General features: G+C 41.7%; 3 protein-coding genes across 4 annotated transcripts; 2 read left to right on the plus strand and 1 right to left on the minus strand.

The window, feature by feature from the left end:
- Positions 1-1,153: 1,153 nt before the first annotated feature.
- Positions 1,154-5,767, minus strand: hcn5 (hyperpolarization activated cyclic nucleotide-gated potassium channel 5). Its single transcript, XM_014173997.2, has 10 exons — positions 5,395-5,767; positions 4,954-5,140; positions 4,139-4,243; positions 3,895-4,038; positions 3,519-3,680; positions 3,337-3,430; positions 3,039-3,166; positions 2,745-2,891; positions 2,237-2,474; positions 1,154-1,915 (listed from the first exon to the last, which is right to left on the minus strand). The coding sequence occupies exons 1-10, from the start codon at positions 5,577-5,579 to the stop codon at positions 1,740-1,742; spliced, it is 1,566 nt and encodes a 521-aa protein (XP_014029472.1). The 5' UTR covers positions 5,580-5,767; the 3' UTR covers positions 1,154-1,739.
- A 7,070-nt stretch (positions 5,768-12,837) lies between these two features.
- On the plus strand, positions 12,838-15,729 carry cox17 (cytochrome c oxidase copper chaperone COX17). The gene is made up of 4 exons (XM_014174055.2): positions 12,838-12,977; positions 13,495-13,615; positions 13,728-13,837; positions 15,521-15,729. Exons 2-3 carry the CDS (start codon positions 13,503-13,505, stop codon positions 13,810-13,812), a joined length of 198 nt encoding a protein of 65 aa, XP_014029530.1. The 5' UTR covers positions 12,838-12,977; positions 13,495-13,502; the 3' UTR covers positions 13,813-13,837; positions 15,521-15,729.
- Positions 15,730-15,998: 269 nt separating this feature from the next.
- Positions 15,999-27,892, plus strand: popdc2 (popeye domain cAMP effector 2). 2 transcript variants are annotated; one of them, XM_014174053.2, is made up of 4 exons: positions 15,999-17,681; positions 18,839-18,947; positions 19,052-19,660; positions 26,997-27,892. In XM_014174053.2, the coding sequence occupies exons 1-3, from the start codon at positions 17,185-17,187 to the stop codon at positions 19,610-19,612; spliced, it is 1,167 nt and encodes a 388-aa protein (XP_014029528.1). In that variant the 5' UTR covers positions 15,999-17,184; the 3' UTR covers positions 19,613-19,660; positions 26,997-27,892. The 2 variants fall into 2 exon arrangements, with proteins under 2 accessions (XP_014029528.1, XP_014029527.1); XM_014174052.2 differs by having other exon boundaries at positions 27,007-27,892.
- The last annotated feature ends 96 nt before the right edge of the window (positions 27,893-27,988 follow it).

Raw genomic sequence — 27,988 nt, forward strand, 5'->3', positions numbered from 1 at the left:
CATTCCTCTCCTAGCGAGCAGAAAATGTGTGTAGAGAGAAAACCTTATTTCACCTTGGTAAAAATACAACCACATCTGTTATGTTAACCTTGGCTAACTTATCAGGCACAAACATAGCAGCAAAATGTATGATGTATGATACTGATTAAATACCTGCTATTTTGGGCACTCTATGATCTTGAAGAATCATCCCAGCCACTGCTGTTGCAGCAGATTTTTCAATTCATAAATAGCTTTGTGCTATGCTTCTCCAAATGCTGATTCTACAAAATGCAGTCTGTTCAGTATAGTAGAGCACCAATCATCCAAGTGGGCCAACATTCTACCATTTGAATCAACTGAACATGAGCCATATAGTCACAGCATAGAACTTGGGTTTTGTTCTATCAGCCTCTCTTCCCTTTCCTTGCAGGTGAACTTTGTCCTGGGCACGGGTCTGATGAAGATGAAGACTACTAGGGGGCGCTGTTCGGGCTACTTCCTGCAGCAGGCGAAGAAGGATGTGCGTCAGCAGCTGCAGGAGGTCATGCAGAGGCGTTCAGCCCCCGAGGAGGCAGCAGCCGGCATCTTTAAGACCCTGGAGAAGAACTACGACTGGCTGCGCTGGGCTGTAATGGTGCACTGTGCCATGGGGCCCTTGGATGAGGACGGGGGCAGGTCCGGGGGACCACTCAACAGACCACTTCACTTCCTGTCCGTGCTGTCTGAGGCACCCTGCCCTCATGTGGAGGCCTGCTACCGTGACATGCCCAGCTCGCTGGATAAGAGCCGCATCCACCAGCTGATCGTGGACCTGGAGTGAAAGATCCCCAACCCGCCTCCAGAGGAGTACGCCTCTATCGAGGGAGACCCGGGGAAGGCCAGATGGTACATGGCCTCTCGCATGCTGAAGAAGCTGCAGGAGGGGCTGTGCTCCGCGGTAGACGTCCACGTGGTGCCAGACAATATGGAGATGAAGTGTAACTTCCTCCAAGCATCCTACTACCTGTACGGGTACAAACACAGGCTGTCCTCGGGCACCGTGTGTGTGTTTGGATAAGAGAAAGGGGGTCTGGCTAGGCCTGCGGGCTGAGGCTCAGCTGCTGCAGTGCTACATCTGCTGAGGCTGGACACACATGAATGCACTACTTTAAAAAACTCCAGATGTTCACAGTCAACTGAAACCATGTTTTCCTCTTTATTTCTGCTGTTTCATACCGGTAGTTTCATAATGAAATTGCCCTTGTATTATGTAATTGACATTTCTTCACAATAAAGGAAATTAGAAAAACAAAAAACAGTTAGAATAATATTTCTTCACAATAAATACATTTTCAAAAACAAAACAAATATTTTAATCATTACATGTCCTGAAATACACTCTTAGTTAAAGCAACAATATCATATACTGTTTTGTATCCACCCAGAGAGGATCTAGAGTATAACTATTAGTAATCCAGACTAAGGATTGTATGATGCACAGTTTAACAAATAAATAACAATGAAATCTTTATATATATATATATAAAGTATAATACAATTTTAGACCAGTCTACACAATACCAAGTCTGAGCTACACAATACATAAGTGGTCACAAATCCTGGTCATGTTGAGCTCCAGGCTGCACAGGACTAAAACACCTAGTTCTACTAACAGAATTAGATGTGTTAGTGCTGGGCTGGAACATAAGCCTGCACATCCTGTACCTCTCCAGAACCAGGCTTAGTGACCACTACTGTTGATAAATGGCCGCACTGTACTAGAGATGTAGCACATATTCCTTGTCCTGCTGTGAAAACTTTTCCATGTCTCTCCTGATATCAGGGAAGCCCTGTAGAACCATCTGGAAGCGTTCTGAGGACAGGGAGAAGAGCTGGCAGGTGGTCAGAGCTTGAACCGTGGCCAAACGCTTTCCTTTGGTCATGAGGCAGGTCTCTGTAAACCAGTACGGTATAGAACAACACAATATACATTTATTACACAGCTTATCAGCTAAGCCCACTGTTCCTTGTCATATCCTGCATAGTCCCAAGAGATGAAATCAGCAAAACAATGTAGAACAGGAGAATAAGAATAACAAGTGCGGGGGGTTGGGTCTTTTTCAATTATGTAAGAAAATGGATGGGGGATGAGGTTTGACAATCAGAATTTCTAGATTACCCAATCTCTTGTGTGATGAATAGAATGATATTCTGACAAATGAATGAAGGAATAAATTAATGATGCTGGATTGAGCTACTCGGATCTGAGCCTGACCTCCAAAGTAGTCTCCGTCAGCCAGTTCCTGCGAGAAGGAGTCTGTCTCCACCAGGACCTGGCCATGCTCGATGAAGAACATGCGGTCTCCGGGCGCGTTCTGTTGGAAGATGACATCATCCTCCTGGAAGACTTCATGCTGAAACTGGAGGAGAACGGTGTTCAGGAAGTTGACGTCTCGGTTCTGGAACATGGGTACGTTGTTCAGCAGGCTCAAACACATCACTGTCAGAATCTCCTGTATCACACACACAGAGATTCTTTTCAGATCGTTTCATAATAAAGTTCCACAAATAGAACTTTGACAAACAGAAGTTCCACAAATAGACAGGCAGGTCCCACTACTAAACAAAGGTGTGATATCCAAAGGAAACCATAGGTAAGTAGAATGTAGTTACATACTTATACTTATAGTGGTACATTTGTGTAACTATTGTATAAGGTCTGTGTAATGTACAGTAGGACCTAAATTGTATAGAATAAAATAGAATGTGATCGACTCAAGTACCTCTCTCAAAGCTGAGGAGACTGAAATTAGAAAGTTCTTTTCGTCAAACCATCTCCCCCCATAGCGGGCCCCATAGTACTTCTGGATTCGAAGTCGAAGGTCGTTAGGAAGCTTCAAGAAGGTCATGTAGTCGTCTAGATGATTCATCTGTGGATTGTCAGACGTGGTGGACTTTACATGCCATTACAATCAAAAGTGACATATCAATAGAGTTCCTTGCTTGTGTGATGGAGTTTGAAGCCGAGTCGTCGGTGTTAAAGCCAAGGCATTACATTTCCATTATACGTAGTATACCTTATCTTTGTAGGCCTTTGCTGCTTGGTCCACGTTGGTGATGATGGCAGCAGCGTTGGCCACCAGTACAGTGTACATTAGCGCCCCAGACAGCATACTGGTCATGACCACCCACAGCTCCACCTCATCTAGGGAGCAAAACACCCGGTACACACATAAATACAGTGTAATACTTGGATATTGAACTCCGGGCACTACAGTCTTGGAATAGCACAGGTCTAATATACTGTATAAGTACATATGAAAGACATGCTCTATTGTGTCAACAGAATATCGACAGGTTATCAGCAGTCCTTACTTGTTGGTGACTCGTTGGAGCCATAGGAAATTTGGATCATATGAGAGAGAGCACGAAACACTCCAAAGGAATACTTCTCACCAACCGTGGCATTCTGGAAAATATCACATTGTTTATATAGGGTGAACTAACCCTTTAAATGCAGCCAAACCCTTACACGTCTCAGTAGGTGTGGGGCTTACCATCAGCTTCTCTTGTCTGACCCAGCAGTCAGATGGGAACTCCTCCAGCATCGGGACAAAGTACTGGATACAGCCGTTCCAGTGGCACAGCAGAAACATCATCATAAACAAAGACAGTATGCGGAAGAACAGCTGAACATACTCCAAGTTGGCATTTGAAACCTACGGAGAAAGAAACAAAGGCACTCAATTAAAATGATGGAAATAAAAATGAACTGATTGGATTGCAAAGATAATCTAGAAGTAATGTGTACACCAATCAAAAGTTATTCTCCTGTCCTTCTTTGTATTCATTTTTAGCCAAATGTATTTGTAGTACGAGGTTTGACTTTGTGGTATTTTCAGCATGGGGAGATGGTAGCATACCAGAACTTACCTTTTCAACTTCATTGAAGAAGCGGACAAGCCTGGAGACTCTGAGGAGCCTGACGAGGCTGATGATTCGGACAAACATGAGGATCCGCACCATTCTACTGGCTTTGGAACCTGAGGTGGAGGTGTCACTGTGGGATTGTAACTCCTGTCACAATAAAAATACAGAAATAAAAAAATATTTTTTAAATGTATTGATCTTACAATAGACTGGAACTACTGCTGGATTTATCATAATTTATCATTACCGCGATTAATAGTATGTAGCCAATTGGGAATGCTGCAATCACATCTGGTATGAACCAACTCTTTAGGTAAATCACACGGATCTTTTTGATATCCAGTATAGCCACCTACGGAATTGAAAAACAGACAGTAGATTTTCAGTTGATTGTTATTAGTGCTTGGCAGCATTCCTCAGACAAATGAATGAATACTTCAACAATGCAACTGAAGCTCAATGCTTTGGGATTCTGGCCAAAATGAAACGAGACAGTGATGCCATCCAGAATGTACGTCAGAAGCTACTAATAGAGAACTGCATTAATATAAACTTGACAGGGTCGTCAATTGGCCAAACTTTCAGATTAATATTTTACACCAGTTTGACATGAAATTGGAACAGAATAAGACACAACCTGGTGCTTGATCAGCCCCCTTACATGCATATTTGCTTTTTATGAAATAAAAAGGGTCCACAGTCATGTTTCATCATGTTTCATCATCTGTGCACAGTGCACTTCAGAACATATTTACTAAGCATCTTGCTCCCCAGTAAAGTTTGTGCCTGTTATTTTCATGTGAGAATATAACACAAAAGCAAACCTAATCTATTTAAATAGTTATCTCTGAATCGTTATCTTAAAAAAAAATCTATTCACTCTTGCAAATAACAGCTGCAGGTTTAGCACATGGGCCAGGGTTTCAATTAATCTGTCCCTTTACATGTACTGAAACGAATACAGAAAGGGCAGATTGGGTTTGCATGCTCGTGGAAAGGGATTATACAACTATCGCAGATTGGGTCTGGTCTGAAAATAGAGTAAAGTCAGCTCCTCATTACCTCACTGTCCTCAGAGATGATACCCATGCGAAAATTCAGAGCCACATCCATCAGAAACAGAGTGTCTGAGAAGACATTGAAACCTTCCCAGCCCACTCCACTGTAGCCGTCTAAGAAAGCTATCTCCATGGGGATCCCAATCAAATTCAGGAATGTGATGGCAACCATACACATGATGTAGTAACTCCTACAAGACACAATAACAAAGGGTATGTACATGATTAAAGTCATGCACACATGCATTTCTTAGAATCACTGTTAGAATCACCCTTTAGTGTTTTCTTTGGCATATACCTAAGGTCTTTGCAGTTTTTGCTAACTTTGCTGTGTTGTTCTTTGACAGACAAAAATACCAAGACCTCCCTTAGGTCTAACTTTGTTGTGTTGTTCTAGGACAGACAAAATGCCAAGGCAGCACAAACAGTAGCCGGAGAAGAATACCTTATGGGGCTGAATGGGTGGATGACCCAGACTCCACTCTGCAGCTGGCGTATACATTCCTTCTCCACAGCTATCTCGCTGCCATACACAGATAGAGACTGCCTGTTCAGCTGAGGCAGAAAGACAGCTCTCCAACCACAGGTGCTGGCTGTGCGTCTGCCGACAGGGGCTTGGGAGTTCTCCATGCCAGAAGCAGCACACGGTTATTCTGTTCAGCTGACTGCGCTGGCCATCCTTCTCTGGGCTGCTGAAGAGTCGAGTCTAACTTTGCTCTAAACTGACCTGTCTTTTTGGTCACAGGGTAATTTTCCATCACAGCTCCTGTGGACGGGGCTTATTGAGGCGGTGTGGTGGGAGGAGAGCGGCTGCCAGGCTTTCCTCTCCCTCTCTCTCTCTCTCCCCCCTCATCCTTTCTCTCTCTCTCCCTCCCGGCTCATCAACTATTCAGTATCTCCGCTTCATGCAAGCATGAATCAAGCCCAGTCAAAAGACAAGGCTGGATCACATTAATACTGAATACAATGGGTGGTTTTGAATGTCACAATTATTGTCATCTGAACTACACAACTAGCAGGGCACAGGGCACAGAGGTTTAGTAATGGTAACAGTAGACTATTGAATAATTAAAATAGTAATTTAACCAGGACAATAGTTACATGTTAAAACTGTAATAGCAAATTTGTTATAAATTATAGGCTAACAACTTTCTTGTTTTTTGTTGGTTTTGGTATTTTAACATATTTTGTGCATACATACTTATCTGGGATGCTATCTCATGGGATCTGTGTATGTCTGTATATTATATTACAATGCCATGTCTTCTGGCTAAGCTCCCAGTAAATGCTTTATGACTGTCAGATGAGATCAGTGTTGTCAGAAATGAAAGCTTACTAGTGTAACCGGTAAAAGGAATTAACTCCTGCCAATCCGATTTCATGTAAAGGTCACACAAGACAAAATTACACTCATTCCAAATAACATGGTCGATATCAATCGACTGGCCTAATGTATTTTTATGCATTCTATTTTTGATGCAACCTGAGTACCACAGGAGGTTGGTGGCACCTTAATAGGGGAGGACTGGCTCGTGGTAATGGCTGGTGTGTAATCGGTGGAATGGTATCAAATACATCAAACACATGGTTTCCATGTGTTTGATGTCATTCCCTTACTCCGTTCCAGACATTGTGAGCCGTCCTCCCCTCAGCAGCCCCCACTGCTGAGTATATCAAAAATGTATTTCAAGACATGCCACATCCAAAGTTACACTGAATTTTCTCGTGTTGGTTTGCCTTTATGAAAAAGTTATTTTAGTATACAAGATGTGTCACGGTTGTCGTAGGATGAAGTGGACCAAAGTGCAGCGTGATTATTGTTCCACATATTTTATTGAACTGTGAAACTATGCAAGACATACACAATAAACTGAATAAACAAAAACACCAAACCGTGACGAAGCGTTAACCTACACGTACTCAAAAACAATCTCCCACAAACCCAGGTGGGGAAAAACACCTACTTAAGTATGATCTCCAATTAGAGACAATGATGACCAGCTGCCTCTAATTGGAGATCATCCCAAACAAAGCCCAACATAGAAATACAAAACTAGAACATAACAACATAGAAAATCTAAACTAGAAAAAAAACCCTGTCACACCCTGACCTACTCTACCATAGAAAATAACAGCTTACTATGGTCAGGACGTGACAAGAAGAATGTTGGATTTTTTTTTACATGCAGTCTCGTTTTAATCTTCCATTACAATATGAATGGATATAGCATTTTCTTCTTCATATTGTTTTTATTATATTGTCCAAAAGATTATAAATGTATAATGTAAGAAATTAATCCACAGTTTACAATATACAGCATACCAGTATCTGTTCATTTTATTTACAAAAAATGTGTAACATTGTTTGGTTCTACATTGTTTTTTAAACTAAGTGTTAGTGAATGGTGTTGTGCGAGGCCCCTTCAGTTTTCCCTCTGCATATCTTTAGGTTTGGATTCACTCTGTTGTTGTGCCTCTGAAAAGAAGAAAGGTATATATATTTTGAATAAAGAGTGAGTATTACATTTGTTGAGACATAAAGCAGCAGAATAGGGACTTTAATGAAGATAAAAGGGTCTCACTGTTCAGGTCCTCCTGGCGCTATTGGGCAGTCATCTCCAGATCTTTCCTGACGTTAGGGAAGGCCTGTAGGACCTGCTGGAAGCGTGCAGGGATAAGAGCTGGCAGATGGTCATAGCTCGCACTGTTGCCAAACGCTTCCTTTGGTCAGGAGGCAGATCTTTGTGGGACAGAGACAGACAAAGCAGTGAGTCGCTGCAGTCAGACCAGTCTGACTCACATTTCAAAGCAGCTGTACCAACTTTAGTCCTGGAGAGCTATAGTGTGCAGGCTTTTGTTCCAGCCCTGTTTCAGCTAATCATGGTCTTCCTCTATGAAGAAAATGGAACTCTAGAGACAGACACATATGTCCAAGGATCTTTTTCCCAGCCCACCTCCAAAGTAGTCTCCCTCAATAAGCTCCTTCTGGAAGAAGTCGGTCTTCACCAGGAACTGGCGGTGCTCGATGTAGAACATGCGGTCTCCGGACGTGTTCTGCCAGATGATGATGTCAGCCTCCTGGAAGACCTCGAACTGCAGCTGGGTGAGAACGGCGTTCAGGAAGTTGACGTCTAGGTTCTTCAACATGGGCATGTTGTTCATCAAGTCTGCACACATCACTGTCAGGATCTCCTGGATAACACAAAACAACAAGAGAAGCCAATTAGCTTTACAACGTCACAATGACTTTCCATCATTATTTAAAGGCTCTGTGCAGTCAAAATTCTGTTTTTCTGTGTTTTGTATTATATCCTCTCTGGGGTCGGTGGGACGAAATTGTCCCACCTACGTAACAGCCAGTGGAATCCTGTGGCGCGTTATTCAAATACCTTAGAAATGCTATTACTTCAATTTCTCAAACATATGACTATTTTACACCATTTTAAAGACAAGACTCTCGTTAATCTAACCACACTGTCCGATTTCAAAAAGGCTTTACAACGAAAGCAAAACATTAGATTATGTCAGCAGAGTACCCAGCCAGAAATAATCAGACACCCATTTTTCAAGCTAGCATATAATGTCACATAAACCCAAACCACAGCTAAATGCAGCACTAACCTTTGATGATCTTCATCAGATGACACTTCTAGGACATTATGTTATACAATACATGCATGTTTTGTTCAATCAAGTTCATATTTATATCAAAAACCAGCTTTTTACATTAGCATGTGACATTCAGAACTAGCATACCCCCCCGCAAACTTCCGGTGAATTTACTAAATTACTCACGATAAACGTTCACAAAAAACATAACAATTATTTTAAGAATTATAGATATAGAACTCCTCTATGCACTCGCTATGTCCGATTTTAAAATAGCTTTTCGGTGAAAGCACATTTTGCAATATTCTAAGTAGATAGCCCGGCATCAAAGGGCTAGCTATTTACACACCCACCAAGTTTAGCCCTCACCAAAGTCAGATTTACTATAAGAAAAATGTTATTACCTTTGCTGTTCTTCATCAGAATGCACTCCCAGGACTTCTACTTCAATAACAAATGTTGGTTTGGTCCCAAATAATCCATAGTTATATCCAAATAGCGGCGTTTTGTTCGTGCGTTCAAGACACTATCCGAAAGGGTAAATAAGGGTTACGCGCCCGACGCGTTTCGCGCCAAAAAAATTCTAAATATTCCATTACCGTACTTCGAAGCATGTCAACCGCTGTTTAAAATCAATTTTTATGCCATTTTTCTCGTAAAAAAGCGATAATATTCCGACCGGGAATCTGTGTTTTAGTACAAAGAGAGAGAAACTAAAAACATGGTGTCGCCCTGTGCACGCGCCTCAGCTCATTGTCCTCTGATAGACCACTTATGTACAAAAGCTGATGAAACAAAAAAAAATGTATCAGTGATATCTGCTGGTTGAAAATACAATCTACATAGGACCTTCTAATCAGAATGTTTGCATGGGCAGGAGTTTTGGCACCAAGCGGTAAATTGGTTAATAGACCAATAACAAAGAGTGTTCCAAAACTCTCTGGCAATAACAACTAGTTTTCAGTTTTCTCTCCCCACTGAGAACACTCCCAGTCAGTCCTAGCAAAATTATTTCTTGATAAAACTATTTTTGTCAATTTTAATGGGAAACTATTACAGTAAGATACTTAATTATTACCCAGAAATTATTTTATACTTATATACAGAACCAGTCAAAAGTTTGGACACACCTACTCATTCCAGGGTTTTTCTTTATTTTTACTATTTTCTACATTGTAGAATAATAGTGAAGACATCAAAACTATTAAAAAACACATATGCAATCATGTAGTAACCTGTCATGTCCTGACCATAGTAAGATGTTATTTTCTATGGTAGAGTAGGTCAGGGCGTGACAGGGGGTGTTTTGTGTTTTGTTCTATATCTATGTTTAGTTCTAGTTTTCTATTTCTATGTTTTTTTGGGTTGATCTCCAATTGGAGGCAGCTGGTCCTCGTTGTCTCTAATTGGAGATCATATTTAAGTAGGGGTTTTTCTTCCTGGGGTTTGTGGGTTATTATATTTTGAATAGGGTTTGTTTCTCGCTGCGTCACGGTTTGTTGTTTTGGCAATTCAGTTATTTATGTATTGCAAAGTTTCACGGATTAAATAAAATGTGGAACTACAACCTCACTGCACTTTGGTCTGCTCCTTTCGACAGCCATGACATAACCAAAAAAGTGTTAAACAAATCAAAATATATTTGAGATTCTTCACAGTAGCCACCCTTTGCCTTGATGACAGCTTTGCACACTCTTGGCATTCTCTCAACCAGCTTCATGAGGTAGTCAACTGGAATGCATTTCAATTAACAGGTGTGTGTCACGCCCTGACCATAGAGCCCTTGGTTCTCTATGGTGTTGAGGTCAGAGAGTGACTAGGGGGGTGTTCTAGTCATTCTATTTCTATGTTTGTGAGTTGTATGGTTCCCAATTAGAGGCAGCTGGTAATCGTTGCCTCTAATTTGGGATCATATTTAGGAAGCCCTTTCTCCCACCTGCTTTGTGGGATATTGTTTCAGTTAGTGACAATGTTCCCGCTGTACTTCATGTTCGTTGGATGTTTTGTTGTTTCACTGTGAATTAAAATTATGTGGAACTCAATTCACGCTGCGCCTTGGTCCGCTCTGTACGACGACCGTGACAGTGTGCCTTGTTAAATTGTGGACAATCAGTAGGGGTGAGTAACAGAAGATACCCCTATTTGGTAAAAGGACTATCATTTGTTTTTCAAGAGGACAATGACCCAACACACCTCTAGTTTCAATGACAGCCTAGGAACAGTGGGTTAACTGCCTTGTTCAGGGGAAGAATGACAGATTTTTACCTTGTCAGTTCTGGGATTCGATCTTGCAACCTTTCGGTTACAAGTCCAATAATCTAACCAGTAGGCTACCAGCCGGCCCTTCAAGATTGTTGGGAAAGCATTCCAGGTGAAACTGATTGAGAGAATGCCAAGAGTGTGCAAAGCTGTCATCAAGGCAAAGTGTGGCTATTTGAAGAATCTCAAATATATTTTGATTTGATTAACACTTTTTTGGTTACTACATGATTACATATGTGTTATTTCATAGTTTTGATGTCTTCACTATTATTCTACAATGTAGAAAATAGTACAGAAAAACCTGGAATGAGTAGGTGTGTCCAAACTTTTGACTGGTACTGTATAGACATACTGTACACCTTTACCTCTTTCAAAGACTTGGACACCAAATAGCGTGTCCTTCTCGTCAAACCATTTCCCTCCATGTAGTAGTGATGCGAAGCCTCAGGTCCTTGGGAAGCTTTCTGTAGGACATGTAGTCTTTCAGATGATTCACCTGTGAAATACTGCATATGATAGGACATGACAACAACCCTTGATAAATCCACTGAAATCATTGTTCTGTCCATGCCTCGTTTTACACTATTTCTTCAGTGAACACCTTGTCCTTGAAGGCCTTTGCAGAGGCATCTACGTGTGTAATCATGGCAGCAGCGTTGGCTACCAGTAAGGTGTACACACACACACACACACACACACACACACACACACACACACACACACACACACACACACACACACACACACACACACACACACACACACACACACACGGCTTGTTCGACGTTGCAGCCGATAGTGAATGCAACTGCCAACTGACTGATCTACAAATCACCTTGCACCATAAATAACTACTCATTTTTATTTGTAGATCATATTATTTGTCTCATATTATTTGTCATACCCGTGGTATGATATGTTTTGTCATACCCGTCTGATATAACACGTCTGTCAGCCAATCAGGATTCAGGGCTCGAACCACCCAATTCATAATAGTCATAATACCTAGCAGTCAAACAGGGAAATGGTTCGAATCGTTTTTCCACCTTTCATTTTTCCCAAAGGGGATTTTAGAAACACTTCAAATAAGGGCTGTGTTTCGTGTAGGCTTACCCTGCCATGACGTTTTGATAACCGTGCAAAATCTCTGTAGAACGAGGTGACTTTTATCAAGCTGCTAATGTGGCTATCATAAAGAACTCCAAATACCATGGTGATCTGGACGAGACTGCTGAAGCGACGCAAAGGTTAGAATCTCTGGATTAATTATCTAATGTTAGCTAAATGTAATAATTAATAAATTGGCAAAATGTCTTTTAATTTACAATTCTGTTAACTGTCTTATGCCAGTTTTAAATTGACACAATACCTTTTTAGCAAAGGTTTCAGCTAGAGATGACATGCAGGAGCTTGCAGGGATTTGTAGTCTTGCATGATGTCTACTTCAGTGCTAAGTATCATTTTCAAACAGGGTAAGCCTACACAAAACACAGACCTTATTTTAAGTACTTCTAAAATCGCCTATGGAAAAAATGAATGGTGTAAAAAGGATTGGAACCATTTCCCTGTTTGACCGCTAGGTTTTATGGGTATTACGACACCTCCACTGTGCTGCTCTATACAGTTTTGATGCTTTCCAACACAGCCACTCACACAGGCATGCCAGAGCCGTGTTCAGTACGAAAATGTTTTGGAACGTTGTAGATATAAATGCAATGGACGTGATTCCTTACTCTACATGTCATAGAATAGAGGCATGTTTGTTCTACATAGCATATTTATATCTGAATATAACAAAATGTTGCGTCCTGCTGAACGCAATCCAGGTAAAGCATGTAGGCCTAAATTAGATTACATTTCCTCATTGGAAAATTAAGTCTAAACCATTCCACAATATTTGTGCATGAGAACGTCAACACCACATAATACACGCTAATTCCATGGAATTCCATTTGGGATATTTATACATGGTAAGTGTAGAATGGCCTACACTTGTCAATTGAATTTGTTGCAGCTCGGAAATTAAAACTACATGTCCCAGAAACTTAGCGCAACCATTTAAAGACATGCCTGGTTCAACCACGTTGTATAAGGAAGGACAGAGTAGGACATACGTGAATCGGAGTCGCTGTGCAAGAAGGCTTACCAGCTAGTTAAGTATGTTACATAAGTGTTATTTCCACTAGTGTGTTGTTAAATAGTTTCTCAAGTGAATGTTTCATTGCGCGCTGTTCGTTAATAAACGTTGTGGGAGAACACTAAGAGTTTTCAGTACGAGTGATATTTTTCCAACATCTAGCTAACAGTAGTTGTTAGCTGGTGGGCTATAGCTAGCATCACTGACGTGTGTTGTTTTATAAGCCAGAGCCCATTCTTTCACAGGTTGGATGGTTTGGGGTTTGCTAGCAAAGAGCGAACTTAGTTGGCTATGATTTTGGAACTTTAACTTCAACGTGATATAATAGCTAGCTAGTTAATCTAACACAAACTGACAGCTACTATAGGAAAGTGTTAGTATTGAGTTATAGCTAGCTACAATGTTGCCATCAAATTGGGAGCAACTATAATATATTCAGGAATGTTAATTTAACGCATGTATCAGTATCCCCTTGTGCAACGCTGACTCGCTACATTGTTGCCCCGCTCATTGTTCTCCATTTTCACTTTGTTACAGCCAGAAAAATGTCCACCATATCTGCTGCCAGCGTCGAGCCCGTTGCAGTTGAGGGCACAGAGAAGAAACCACTGAAGCCCTGTTGTGCGTGCCCAGAGACGAAGAAAGTTAGGGATGCGTGGTATGTTTACAATTTCTTGGAACTTGAATTGCATTCTTGTAAAGTGAACGTTTTTCGTGAACATTTTGATTTTGGAGTATGCAATTGCTGATGACCATTTCCTATGTTTCAGCATCATTGAGAAGGGCGAAGAAAGTTGCACAGATCTCATCGAGGCACATAAGGATTGTATGAGGGCGCTTGGATTCAAGATTTAATATAACTTTATATAATGAGTCATTGGTAAGTGTCATGCCCTGGAGCAGAACTCTCATATTAATTTTGCCATGCTTGTGTTGTGAAAAGAACATTATGTCCTAGATGCAGCTCAATGCAATAGGAGTGGGTGTGGCACTAGAGCAGTGGTTCTTAACCTTGTTGGAGGTACTGACCCCCACCAGTTTCATATGCGCATTCACCGAACCCTTCTTAATTGGAAAAATAAAATTCAAAACATAGGTATATATTTTACTGGTGCACAAAATGAACCGTGCATCAACATCAGTGTTCAAAGAACAAAACCATTAAAACATGATTTTCACACAAAAACAAAAACATAATAATGAATATTTACTGCAAATCAGTGTGACTTCTGCTGTTGCCTTTCAGAGACCAGTTCAGAAATGCGCGGCTTCACCTTGGCAAGTGCCACTCATGTCATTTTCGCAACAAAGTCTGTTCCTTTTCTTCGTTTTTATGTCCAGCATCCTCAAAGGATTGCTCGCAAAGATATGTTGTAACAAACGGTATGAAGATCTCCAGAGCTTCCTTAGCAATAACAGGGTACGTTACCATTTGTTGACACCAAAACGTTGAGAGCGTTGTTGTTCTAAAGAGTTGCTGTTGAACCTGGCTCTGCTGAATTTCAATGATTTCATCGAGGTATTCATCATTGACATCTGTTGTCTCAACACTAAACGTGAACGGCTGTCTCACCCATGCTGGATATGACTCTTGTAGGGAAGTATCCGTCGAGAGACTTTGCAAGCTCATCTAAGTGCGTGGCAATTGCTTGCTTCAGTTCCGCGGGTACAGAAATGTCTCCGATTCCAGATACATCTTCGATCTTACTTACACAGTCGTCCAGCAGGGGAAAGCTTGCGAAGTTATATCGAAATCACACGACGTACCATCACGACAGTCACAATTCGACTACTGAGCGCGCCAAATTCCCTGCAGCACAGATAGGCCAAGCGATGTTGCGTGATCACCTGCAGCCAATGATGGCCAAGCGGGGCGTGTCATCACGAATCATATGAGTCGGGTGTGTGTCTTGACCTCCGCCGAACCCCTGAGACTGACTCACCGAACCCCTGGGGTTCGATCGAACCCAGGTTAAGAACCACTGCACTAGAGGTATGTATTGAATTTGCTTGTCTGGTTTATCATGGATCTTCCAGTGGTTTTACTTGTATGCTGCAGTTCAGCTTGCAGTGACTCAACGACTGCAGACCTGTCTTCTGCATGTTTTTCACTGTCCTCTGTAGGGTCATGTTACCTTTTGATGTCTTTTCTGCAAAAGTTGATCAAACTGCTGATGTGAACTGCTGTTGTGTTTATTATTTATGGATGGCAGCAAAGAACTTTTGGTGTTGGTGCAGGACTTGTTTCTCTGGGATTGACTTCTAGGAGGTCCCGTGAAGATCAGTTGGTGGAGCATGGTGCTTGCAATGCCAGGGTTGTGGGTTCGATTCCCACAGGGACCAATATGGAAGGGGGAAAACGTGTGAATGTATGCACTCACTACTGTATGACGCTCTTAGCGTCTGCTTAATGACTTAAATGTAAATTAAATAAATGATGCTTGCATCAGGAATGGGGACAGGCTTGTGTATATTACCATTGTTTTTCTCTATTCTGATCAGTATTCATGACCTTTCCTGGTTTATTTCTGTTAAGGTTGACACTACTGTTCTCCTCTTGCAGTGTTGTTGCTGGCTGTGTTGAAGGGACCTGGGATATTCCTCGTGTTTTTATTTATACCTCAACATGAAAGGAAGATGTGATCGCTGCACAGATGGTCATGATGGAAGATATGTTCCACGGAGTGACGTGTTTTTTAATGATCTGAGTTTCAGAATTATGTGAATGTTGTTCTGCTGATTTGAGTGACATAAATATCCTATGCAATTTGACTCGAGTACTTGATTTTATATGGCAGGATGAAATGCAAGTGAATGAATTGAATAGGTAGAAAGTGTTAAGGATGCAATACTATCCTAATTTTATGCTGAACCATAGACATAACTATACATGAGAAAAGGCCAGGCTATACTCCCTGTCACCCTGCAAAAACGTCCTGGTATGACGGTCCTCTGATGTTCTCCTTACTGTTCAAGGCTGACTGGTGACAACTGCTCTGGTATGCACTTTGGCTTATAATAACTTCTGCTCCAGCCAACACTTGGCACATCTGAATTCTTAAAAGGAATTGGTGTGCTCAAATGTTTGTGGTAGAAAGTATTTGGGTGCTGGATTACATAAGGCATACATTTAAAGAAAGGGAAAGTCCACTGAAATTCTTTACCTTTTAATGTATATTTTTAACAGCAGATGTCAGAGCAAATGGACACATCTTATGTGGTGTGAAGGCACGTTCTAGTCTGACAACTTTTTGTGTCTCGATATCCCAAGGGGTATGATCAAAGCCACTCACTTCACCCCGACCCCTATTCCAGTGACACTTGGACTAGTCCTCTGACTGGTGGGGCATGGTATGTCAACTATGGGGGAAGGGGGTTCATTATGTAAACCTGATCTACTCTGTAATTCTACCTATTTCAGAATCTCTAAATATGCACCCAACAGAGCCCCTCTCTGGCCCAGTGAGGTTTATGGGTAAATAGTGATTCTGGTGAAAACGTTGTTTAGGTCTGGCAGAAGGGAGAGTTCTTCTTGGTGTGACATACCTGGACGCATGACTAGAGCTGCTCTATATGCACCCAGTAGAGCCCGGAGCATAAAATGTTCACTGTACCCTGCAATTACATCTGCTGCTCTGCACACGTGACTAAACTCTGTCACTTCTCACTCCTCCCTCTCTCCCGCAGTGTTATGTTAAGTAGCGGGTCTGCTTTCTGTCTGTGGCTCTACTCCTTGGGTTTCAATTCCTAACATGGTTATCCTTCTAGGGGTCTCTCTCCTCTCTCTCTCTCTCTGCTGCCAACTGTGAGAGCTCCAGAGCAAACAAATGGGTGAGGAGAAATAAAGAAAATCTATAGACAGACAAATCATTGAAGGGACAAGAGGGAGGGAGAGACGCAGAATGTGAGAAATCCATTCCAATTGTGTTTATGGTGTAATAACCGAATAAAGACACATCGTGTCCTCCAGCTGTATGTAAGGGAAAAGGGAACATCATTTTTTTTAATGTTTTCTCAATTTTGACCGAACTTTTGAGAAATAGACCAACTCCAGTGACAATTGTTTAGTCTCACTGATAAAGCAACAAAAACCTGAAGCTTCAGTGGAGGACAACCTTTTTCTACCAGCTTTGACCTCTGGTATCTTTTGTAAACTTTGGAATATAACATTTTTTTTTTAACTTATTGAACAACGATGTTTGGTTTGGAATAACAGCCTCCCTTACCATGTGTGCAGACAACTCCACCCTGTTGGAGGTGGTTCTCTACGGCCATCCACCATGCGATGGCTGGACCAACAACACTGAGGGGGCCTTCTACCACCTGGGCAACACCGTCTTGTTCCTTGGGTACATGGGAGGCAGCGGCAACTATGGTTGCCTGTTCATATTTGGTTTCCTGACGATTGCCTTCACCTGCCTGGCCCTGTGGGGCTGGATGACCATGTGTGGGGTGGACGTGTTCACCTGGAACCTGCTGCTGCTGGTGGCCTGTGTGCTCCAGACCTGCCACCTCGTATACAGGCTGCAACAGGATGGCCTGGCCAGCGAGGAGCTGTTGGCACTCTACTCAGCCGTCTACCAGCCTCTGGACGTTCCCGTACAGGTGTTCAAAGACATTGTGGGTGCCTGTGAGAACAAAGTGCTAGCACTAGGGGTAGAGGAGACGTATGCGGTGGAGGGCAAGACGCCCATCGACCAGCTCTCCTTTCTGCTGTCTGGGAGGTGAGTGAGGGAAAGGTGTACATTCCAGTGTAAGTCCCAATTCCAGTGTTCATTCTTGGTAGTATGCTACTGTAGATATTGGAAAAGACGGGAGTCTTGTTTTAGTTAAGTTGCTGGAGTATCAGTAAATTGTAGTTTAGTTAAATTGCTGATGTCAGATTGCAATTGTCATGTTGTTGTGAGTGTTTTTAGTTAATGTTCTGAGTGAGGTTAGTGTTCTATTCCCCGCCTAGTGCTTTATCTCTTCATCTGTCTGTCAAACAACGACAATGATCCAAACTAGGGCTCATGGAAACCTGAGAGAGGGATATTACTTACCAACGATATAATTAAACATGGAACACTTTCAAGAGGTCATGTGTCCTAAGGAGTGACTCTGTTGCTTGTTGGCTAAGATTGAATTTAGTGTGTGTAAGTTGGGTTTGGGAAGGTGTGGTTATATTATCCGAGCCCCAGACGTTGTAAAATACAGAGTATTTGTGTCACTGACTGTGGTGTACTTGCTCCCCTTAGTGGCAGGATGCCAGAGCTGGGTCAAATACTTTACTTTCAAGTATTTGAGGTGTACCTGATTTAGCTCATTTGGGACTATTCCATTGGTACCAGGCAAATTAAACGAAGCGCTGTTCAAGTAATTTAAACTATATGATGTATTTGACCCAGGTCTGGTGGCTGCTGCTAAGTTGTTGTGATAGCTTTATGTTTGGTGCTCTCCTGAGGTTGTGTACCAACACAGTAAACTAACTCCTATACGACCTCTAAAATTAAATGTTCGTACACCGGAATAGCTAACTATCGTTCGCAAATAACATTTGGTGTTATAAGATGACGTCTGTTTATGCCATTTTTATGACTAACAATTCCAGGTTTCACTGACTTCAAACGAATGCCATAAACATGAAGTCATACCTGAAAGAGCACCGAGGGAATGTCTGTGACTTGTAAACCAACAATAGATGTTTTTCTCTCTTGGATCACTTCCCTTGAATTTTGAGGTTAAGGACAGAGATATTCACGTTAACTTGCTTCAAGGTTTTGGATCAAGTCTAGTGATGTGTATCTTCTCCCTCCCTCTCTTCTCTCATCATCACCTATCCATGCTTTCTCCCTTCTCCTTCTCTCTTACTAACCTTGTCCTTTCCTGCTCTCCTTGGTAGGATCCGTGTGTCTCTGGATGGACAGTTCCTCCATTACATCTTCCCCCACAAGTTCCTGGACTCTCCTGAGTGGGAGTCTCTCCGACCCAACGAAGAGGGGAACTTTCAGGTACTGGACAAATGCTCGCCATTCATCCAGTCATTCATTGATTTATGAACATTCAGCCTTTCCCTTCACTCTCTTCCCTGACCATCTATCACCCTGAACCTCAGGTGACCCTGACAGCGGAGACGGACTGCCGCTACATCTCATGGCGCCGGTGCCGCCTTTACATGCTTCTGTCCAAGGAGCGCTACATTGCCCGCCTCTTCTCCATCATGCTTGGCAGCGACATCGCCGACAAGCTTTACTCACTCAACGACAAGCTCTTCGCAAAGAGCGGCGTACGCCTCGACATCCGCTTGCCCAGCCTCTACCACGTCCTGGCCCCCTCCTCCCTGGGCAGCGAGGGTGAGGTCTGTAGCGGCAGTGGTAGTGGGAGTGCTAGGGATCAGGTAGCCCCAGTGGAGCAGCAGGAAGCAGCAGTGGTGGATGTGGACCCGGTTCCAGCCTACCAGAGGTCAGAGCCTCCAACACCCCCGACTCCCCGGCTGCAAATCCGAGAGAAGACCCCCACCCCATCTCGGCCAACCCCCTGCCAACCATCCCAGCGCCAGCCCTCAGACAGGGAGATGCCATCTGGTGAGGACTCTACCAGCCTGGTCCTGGAAGACTTTGCGGATATGACCGGGTCCTTAATGGATTATGGGAGTGAGAGGGATTATTTGAGGTAGATGGCAGGTTGCTGGAGCTAACACACTGGGCCACTACTTAAAATACATGTAAGTACACCTGTGTGCAGTGAGAGGGTGGGCTGGGCGGGGGTTGCGTGTGTGTTTTGCTTGCTGTGTCCACACTCACTAATCCAGCTTTGAACTGGCCATGCCATGTGGTAAAGAACATCATTTCAATTTTGCAATGATTTTCTGTTTGTTATCTTACATATTCAATCTCTCTTATACAGAGGCTATGCACTGCTTGCTCTTTTGCCTTCTAAAATTATATTAAAGTTTAGAGAGTGAGTTAGTAAAATCGATACATTTTTTGGTAAAAGTTAATGAGCCTGAGAGGAAGAACATTGGATTGATCAAAGAGTTGGCAGATCTGGGACACCTCGCCTCTTGGGTACCCACCCAACCAACCCCAAAGGCCTCTGTCTCCTGTTTCTAAAGTTTACCTTCACTCCATCTCAATGTAGATCTGAAGCCTCAAACTCTCCACCCCCAAAACTTTAGCTGTTCTAATTCTTTACATGTACACTCCCCTACGTATTTATTTGGACAGTGAAGCGCAAACTTTTAATTTGGCTCTATACTCCAGCATTTTGGATTTGAGATCAAATGTTTTATGAGGTGACAGTACAGAATGTCACCTTTTATTTGAGGCTATTTTCATACATATCTGTTTTACCGTTTAGAAATGAAAGCACTTTATGTATCTAGTCCCCCCATTCGAAGGTGTCATAGGTATTTGGACAAATCCACTTATAGTGTATTAAATGTGGTCCCATATTCCTAGCACGCAATGACTACATCAAGCTCATGACCCTACAAACTTGTTGGCTGCATTTGCAATTTGTTTTGGTTGTGTTTTTGGATAATGTTGTGCCCAATAGAAATGAATGGTAAATAATGTTGTCATTTGAGTCACTTTTAGTGTAAATAAGAATAGAATATGTTTCTGAACACCTCTACATTAATGTGGATGCTACCATGATTACGGATAATAATAAATTAATCGTGAGAAAGTTAGTGGCAAACAGTGCATTCAGAAAGTATTCATACCCCTTGATTTGTTCCACATTTTGTTACAGCCTGAATTCAAAATGGGTTCGATTTTTTTTCCCCTTACCCATCTATACACAATGCCCCATAATGACAAAGTGAAAACATGTTTTAAGAAATGTTTACAAATATATTGAAAATTAATGACAGAAATATCTTATTTACATACGCATTCACACCCCTGAGTCAATACTTTGTAGAAGCACCTTTGGCGGCGATTACAGCTTTGAGTTGTCTTGGATGTCTATCAGCTTTGCACATCTTGATTTTGAGATTTTCTCCCATTCTTCCTTGCAGATTTTCTCAAGCTCTTAAGATAGTTGGGGAGTGGCGGTGAACAGCAATCTTAGTCTTTCCATAGATTTTCAATGGGATTTAAGTCTGGGCTTTGGCTGGGCCACTCAAGGACTTTCACATTCTTGTTCTGAAGCCATTCCAGCATTGCTTGGGCTGTAAACTTGGGGTCCTTGTCCGGCTTCCGTCTGTCCACTCCTTTATAGCCCAGATTACTGTAGAGACTGTTGTCCTTCTGGCAGGTTCTCCCATCTCAGCCAAGGACCAAGGTACTTCTTGCCCAGATGCTCAGTTTGGTCGTACGGCCAACTCAAACCAGAGTCTGGATAGTTCCATATTTTTTTTTACATTTCTCAATGAAGGAGACCACTGGGCTCTTGGAACCTTTCAGGACTCTAGAAATTGTTTTATATTCTTCCCCAGATTTATGCCTCATCACAATTCTATCTCGGAGCGGTACAGACATTGTACTTCATGGTATAGTTTCTGTTCTGACATGCACTATCAACTGTGGGATCTTATATAGACAGGTGTGTTTCTTTCTAAATCTAGTCCAAACAATTGAATTGGCCACAGGTGGACTCCAATCAAGTTGTAGCGACATCTCAAGGATGATCAAAGGAAATTTGATCCACCTGAGCTCAATTTGGAGCATGATAGCAAAGGGGTGTGCATATGTACGTAAATAAGATATTTCTGTATTTCATTTTCAATACATTTTCTTCAAACATTTCTAAAAACCTGTTTTCACTTTGTTATTATGGGGTATTGTGTGTAGATGGCTGAAAACAATCTATATAATCCCCCAAAATGCTAACTGACCCTGTTATTGGTAACCGTGAGAGGTTAGCATATTTTGCTTCAATAAAAGTGACAAAATACATTATTACCATTTATTGCTATTGGGCACAACATAATCCGAACACAACCAAAACAAACTGCAAATGCATCCAAGTTTGTAGAGACACAAGATTGATGTAGTCATTGTGTGCTCAGAATATGGACCAAATACCAAACTTTTGACTAAATTTAATACACTATAAGTGAATTTGTCCAAATACTTATGACACCTTCAAAGGGGGGGACAATATTCATAAAGTGCTGTAATTTCTAAACGGTAAACAGATACATATGAAAATACCCTCCAATAAATGGTGACATTCTGTACTGTCGCCTCATACAATGCATTCTGAAACTATTCATACCAATTGACTTTTTCCACATTTTATTACGTTACAGGCTTATTATAAAATGTATAAAATAATTGTTTTTCCTCATCAATCTACACACAATACCCCATAATGACAAAGTGAAAACAGGTTTTTAGAAATGTCTGCAAATGTATAAAAAATAAAAAAACAGAAATACCTTATTTACGTACACTACCGTTCAAAAGTTTGGGGTCACTTAGAAATGTCCTTGTTTTTGAAAGAAAAGCAATTTTTTTGTCCATATAAAATTGATCAGAAATACAGTGTAGACATTGTTAAAGTTGTAAATGACTATTGTAGCTGGAAATGGCTGTTTTTCAATGGAATGTCTACATAGGCGTACAGAGGCCCATTGTCAGCAACCATCACTCCTGTGTTCCAATGGCACGTTGTGTTAGCTAATCCAAGTTTATCATTTTAAAAGGCTAATTGATCATTAGAAAACCCTTTTGCAAATATGTCAGCACAGCTGAAAACAGTTGTTCTGATTAAAGAAGCAATAAAACTGGCCTTCTTTAGACTAGTTGAGTATCTGGAGCATCGCGTCCTCCGAAAGCCCACTGGTCTGATGAAACCAAGATTGAACTATTTTTGGCTTGAATGCCAAGCGTTACGTCTGGAGGAAACCTGGCACCATCCCTATGGTGAAGCATAGTGGTGGCAGCATCATGCTGTGGGGATGTTTTTCACCGGCAAGGACTGGGACACTGTTCAGGATCGAGGGAAAGATGAACTGAGCAAAGTACAGAGAGATCCTTAATGATGATAAACTTCTCCAGAGCTCTCAGGACCTCAGACTGTGGCGAAGGCTCACCTTCCAATAGGACAACGACCCTAAGCACACAACGAAGACAACGCAGGAGTGGACTTCGGACAAATCTCTGAATGTCCTTGAGTGGCCCTGCCAGAGCCCCGAGTTGAACCCGATCGAACATCTCTGGAGAGACCTGAAAATAGCTGTGCAGCGATGCTCCCCATCAAACCTGACAGAGCTTGAGAGGACCTGCAGAGAAGAATGTGAGAAACTCTCCAAATACAGGTGTGCAAAGCTTGTAGCATCATACCCAAGAAGACTCGAGGTGGTAGTTGCTGCCACAGGTGTTTCAACAAAGTACTGCGTAAAGGGTCTGAATACTTATGTAAATGTATTTTTTCAGTTATTATTAACCTGTCTGAGAACCTGGGACGCTTGCGTCCCACCCTAGTCAACAGCCAGTGGAATCGCGTCGCGCGAAATACAAACACCTCATAAATGCTATAACTTCAATTTCTGAAACATATGACTATTTTACACCATTTTATAGATAGACCTCTCCTGAATCGAACCACGTTGTCCGATTTTCAAAAAGGCTTTACAGCAAAAGCAAAACATTAGATTATGTTAGGAGAGTACCCAGCCCAAAATAATCACACTGCCATTTTCAAAGCAACTAGCATGCATCACAAATACCCAAAACACAGCTAAATGCAGCACTAACCTTTGACAATCTTCATCAGATGACACTCCTAGGACATCATGTTACACAATACATGCATTTTTTGTTCAATAAAGTTCATATTTATATATAAAAACAGCATTTTACATCGACGCGTGACGTTCATAAAATATTTTCCCTCAAATGCTTCCGGGAACAGCGCTACAATTTACAAAATTACTATTCGAAAACATTGTTAAAATGTAATATTGTCATTCAAAGAATTATAGATTAACATCTCGTGAATGCAACCGCATTGCCAGATTTAAAAATAACTTTACTGGGAAATCACACTTTGCAATAAACGAGGTGCTATGCTCAGAGAAATAGGCTAGGCGATACAGGTTAGCGCCATCTTGGAACCATCTAAAATCAAATATACTATTGTGAATATTTCCTTACCTTTGATTATCTTCATCAGAAGGCACTTCCAGGAATCCCAGGTCCACAACAAATGTAGTTTTGTTCGAAAAAGTTAATAATTTATGTCCCAATAGCTCCTTCTTGTTAGCGCGTTCCGAAGGCTACTCATAATGTACGAGGCGCGCTGGACTTGTTGTCACGAATGTGCAAAAAATATATATTTACGTTCGGTCAAACATGTCAAACGTTGTATAACATAAATCTTTAGGGCCTTTTTCAATCAGAGCTTCAATAATATTCAAGGCGGACGATTGCATTGTCTTACTAAACATTTCGGAACGAAGGGGTACCCATGGGCGCCCGCGTCATAGAAGTAATGGCCCTCCCCCTATGACCAACTTTCCAAGCCTCTCTTTCAGTCAGTTTCTACCGGAGAAGACTCAAACCACTTTGTAAAGACTGTTGACATCTAGTGGAAGCCTTAGGAAGTGCTAAATGAATCCTAACTCACGGTGTGTTTCATAGGCAAAGTGTTGAAGGTGATTCCACAAATCAGATTTCCACTTCCTGCTTGGAATCTTCTCAGGTTTTGGCCTGCCATATGAGTTCTGTTATACTCACAGACACCATTCAAACAGTTTTAGAAACGTTAGAGTGTTTTCTATCCAAATCTACTAATTATATGCATATTCTAGTTACTGGGCAGGAGTAGTAACCAGATTAAATCGGGTACGATTTTTTATCCAGCCGTGCAAATACTGCCCCCTAGCCCCAACAGGTTTTAATACATTTGCAAAAAAATTCAAACAATCTTTTTTTTTTGTCGTCATAATGGGGTATTGTGTGTAGATTGATGAGGGGAAAAAACTATGTAATTAATTTTAGAATAAGGCTGTAACGTTACAAAATGTGGAAAAAGTCAAGGGGTCTGAATACTTTCCGAACACACAGTAGAAAACATTTGATCTCAAATCCAAAATGCTGGAATATAGAGCCAAATTAAAAGTTTGAGCTTTACTGTCCAAATAAATTCGTAGGGGTGTGTATATTGCAGCTTCTCCCTCACTCCTCTCTGTGTGTGGCCTGCCCTCTTAGTAGCTAACGTCCTGCTGAGGATGGGTGGAGAGTATGTGTGTGTTTGGATTGTGTTCGTTTACCTAGGTTAGACTGCCCTTTTCCGCCTGGATTCAGGCCAAATGAAAGATACTTTTGTGCTACAGTTTATGAAACCGTTTACAAAGCCGTTTACCTCACAGTGACCCTGATAGCTTATGTTGGTTCAGACAGATGGGGTACCATCTGTATGTATGTTGGAGGTTTGTAGTTTGGAACAGGAAGGGGAGACAGCAGGGTGGGGGTGGGATGCTGGCAGTCAGCTGTGTGTTTTTGTCTGACAAGGATTAGAGCCTGCTGGAAACTTTTGGGATATCCTGGCAGCCAGAGATCCAGTGCCATGCACTTAATCCACGTGCCTACCCACTGCCCCCTCCCTAGTGATCCCAAAATCCTCCCTGACCCAATCGCAGGTCAGATCGTGTTTCGGGGGGGGGGTTGGATTCCAGGATAGTTGCTGGGTAGAGGGTGGAGGGCTCTGGCTCTGCTGTCATTGTAATAGCTGCTGACCTTCATGTACAGTCTATGGTCGGTTAGCCAGTGGCTACGGCAAGCAGAGGGGTGAGGGTCGACAGGGATGAGGTATGAAAGAGGGGAGAGGGATGTGGATCATGTGAAAGCAGAGACCAGACACGCTTAGAGAACAGCCCATCACTCCACTACCATTAGCTAGGTTTCCATCCAATTGGCGACAGATTTTCATGCGAATATTCTAAAATCTGCATAAAGGATTCTCCCACCAGAGATGTTTCCATCAAACAAACTTATTGTGGATAAAAGGCTGTGCGTATTAAATAAAAAAAATGCAAGTTAAATGGGTTTCCATTGTATTTTTATCTCTACTGATGGTTTTGTCACAAAAACTGTTGTGTTATATAGCAAATATGCCCACTCTGGTCTTGACACGTGCGCTCTATCCAGCAGCTCGCAGATAAAGTGCTGGCAGGCTACTTACATGATGAGATTATTATGGATAATAGCGATATCGTTTTTTTTTTGTGAAATGGCAGCCAAGCATGATCATTATGTCACCAGAATAAGACCCTCGATATTTATTGGAAAGGAGCATCAAGCTCATCACCGTGCACTTTAACCACCCTCCCACTGGGCAAAAAATGCTTGAATCAACATTGTTTCCACGTCATTTAAAAAAAAAAAAGATTAAATCAACGTCGAAAACTGATTGGATTTGCAAAAAGTCATCAACATGAGGTCATTTCATATTTTAATTTTTAAACTTTTAATCTTAATCCAATGACATGGTGAAATGTTTTGTTGATTTCATGTTGAATTCACGTTAGTTGACAACTCAACCAAATGTAAATCAAAACTAGACTTTGAACTGACGTCTGTGCCCAGTTGGCTGTGAAATTCATAACTGATTTCATCTGTAGCCATTTCTCGCATAATTAATTTTACTTACGCAAAAAGATCCCACCGTGTTGAACGAACAAATTCTGTCGACATTTATAAAATTGTATCGGCATTTCCTATTTCCATCAGCCCGGTTGTGACTTTTTTCATGCGTCAAGTAATTAATTCGCATTAAATGGTTGGATGGAAACCAGGTAAGTGTCACATCACAGGTCAATATATCCCTCATCTCTCACTGTTAACCAGTTCGGGTGTCAGGAATGTGAGGACTATGCCAATGTAATTCGACCAATGGGAGCTTTCGTTGTGAGATCATCTTGCATCCCGACACTATACTGTATTTGAGCGGTAAGGCGTGTACATAGCATTTAGGTGAAGATTAAACACTCTCTATACTTGGACAAGGTGAATATGAACTGCCTGCCATTCGGTATGTTGCCATAGTAACAGTTCAGCTTGTGTTTCTTGACAGTTCATGATAGACCGACCAGTTGTCAATGACAGGTGTTCTCAGTTGATTCCACAGGAGAGGAAACCACTGGGACTCTACCAATGCGATACCAGAGAGGGAGAGCTCCCTTGGCCCCCATGGACACCTCTATGCTGTGATGGTTTCACCCGGATTGGAAACAGTGGACACGTTCCAGGAAGTATTTTTAGAGTCAGTCTATGCAGATTATCAGATGTCACAACACCTGGCAAAGTGTTTAACATCTCAGGAACCACATTAATATCATATAGCATTCTTCTGAGATGAGCAGTGCGACTGCAAAAAAGAGGACCTGGAACACAACCATCACTGCCCTGGGTGGAATCAGACCTACCCAACACCAAATCCCACTCTCTCACCTTACCTCACTTCCTCTGGTGTCATCTGTGCGTGACAATATAGGAAAGAGTGAAACCCTGGACACTGAACAGAATTATGTTATAAAACTGAATTTATTAGTTAAGGTCACAGACCTCTTTTTATTATGTCACTCACATGTCTCCCATTCATCTGGATGGAAAGCCTTTTGATGTGGATATTGTGTTAGATAGGATTATGATTCAACATTAAAGCAATCATGTATATTTCATTTTTTAACAGCCGAGGTTGGGTTGGCTAGCTAGGGGCACGTTAATCGTGTTTGTTTGTGCAGACATAATCTGAGAGAATAAAGTTTGACAGACAGCATGCTAGAAAGGGATTTATCTTCATACTCACATTTTCCAAAACATGCTTCCAAATTGAACAGCCATTTGTTTATGTGAATGTGAGATGTCTCACACATTGTACATTTATTTAGTCATTAACATAGAACAGGAGTGTTTATGTTTTTGTAAAGAAAAATGGGACTACATATACATGTATTTTCATGGGGCCAATGTTTCTTGATAAAGCTCTTGGTGAAAATGCATTCCTGTAATGTTTTTGTCTGTCTCCTCTCTCCTTCATCCTCTGTCAGAAATACTATTGTTTCCAGGTTTATCATCACAAGGCACTCAAAATCAGT

Source organism: Salmo salar, chromosome ssa25, assembly GCF_905237065.1.
Source record: "Salmo salar chromosome ssa25, Ssal_v3.1, whole genome shotgun sequence".
NCBI classification, from domain to species: domain Eukaryota; kingdom Metazoa; phylum Chordata; class Actinopteri; order Salmoniformes; family Salmonidae; genus Salmo; species Salmo salar.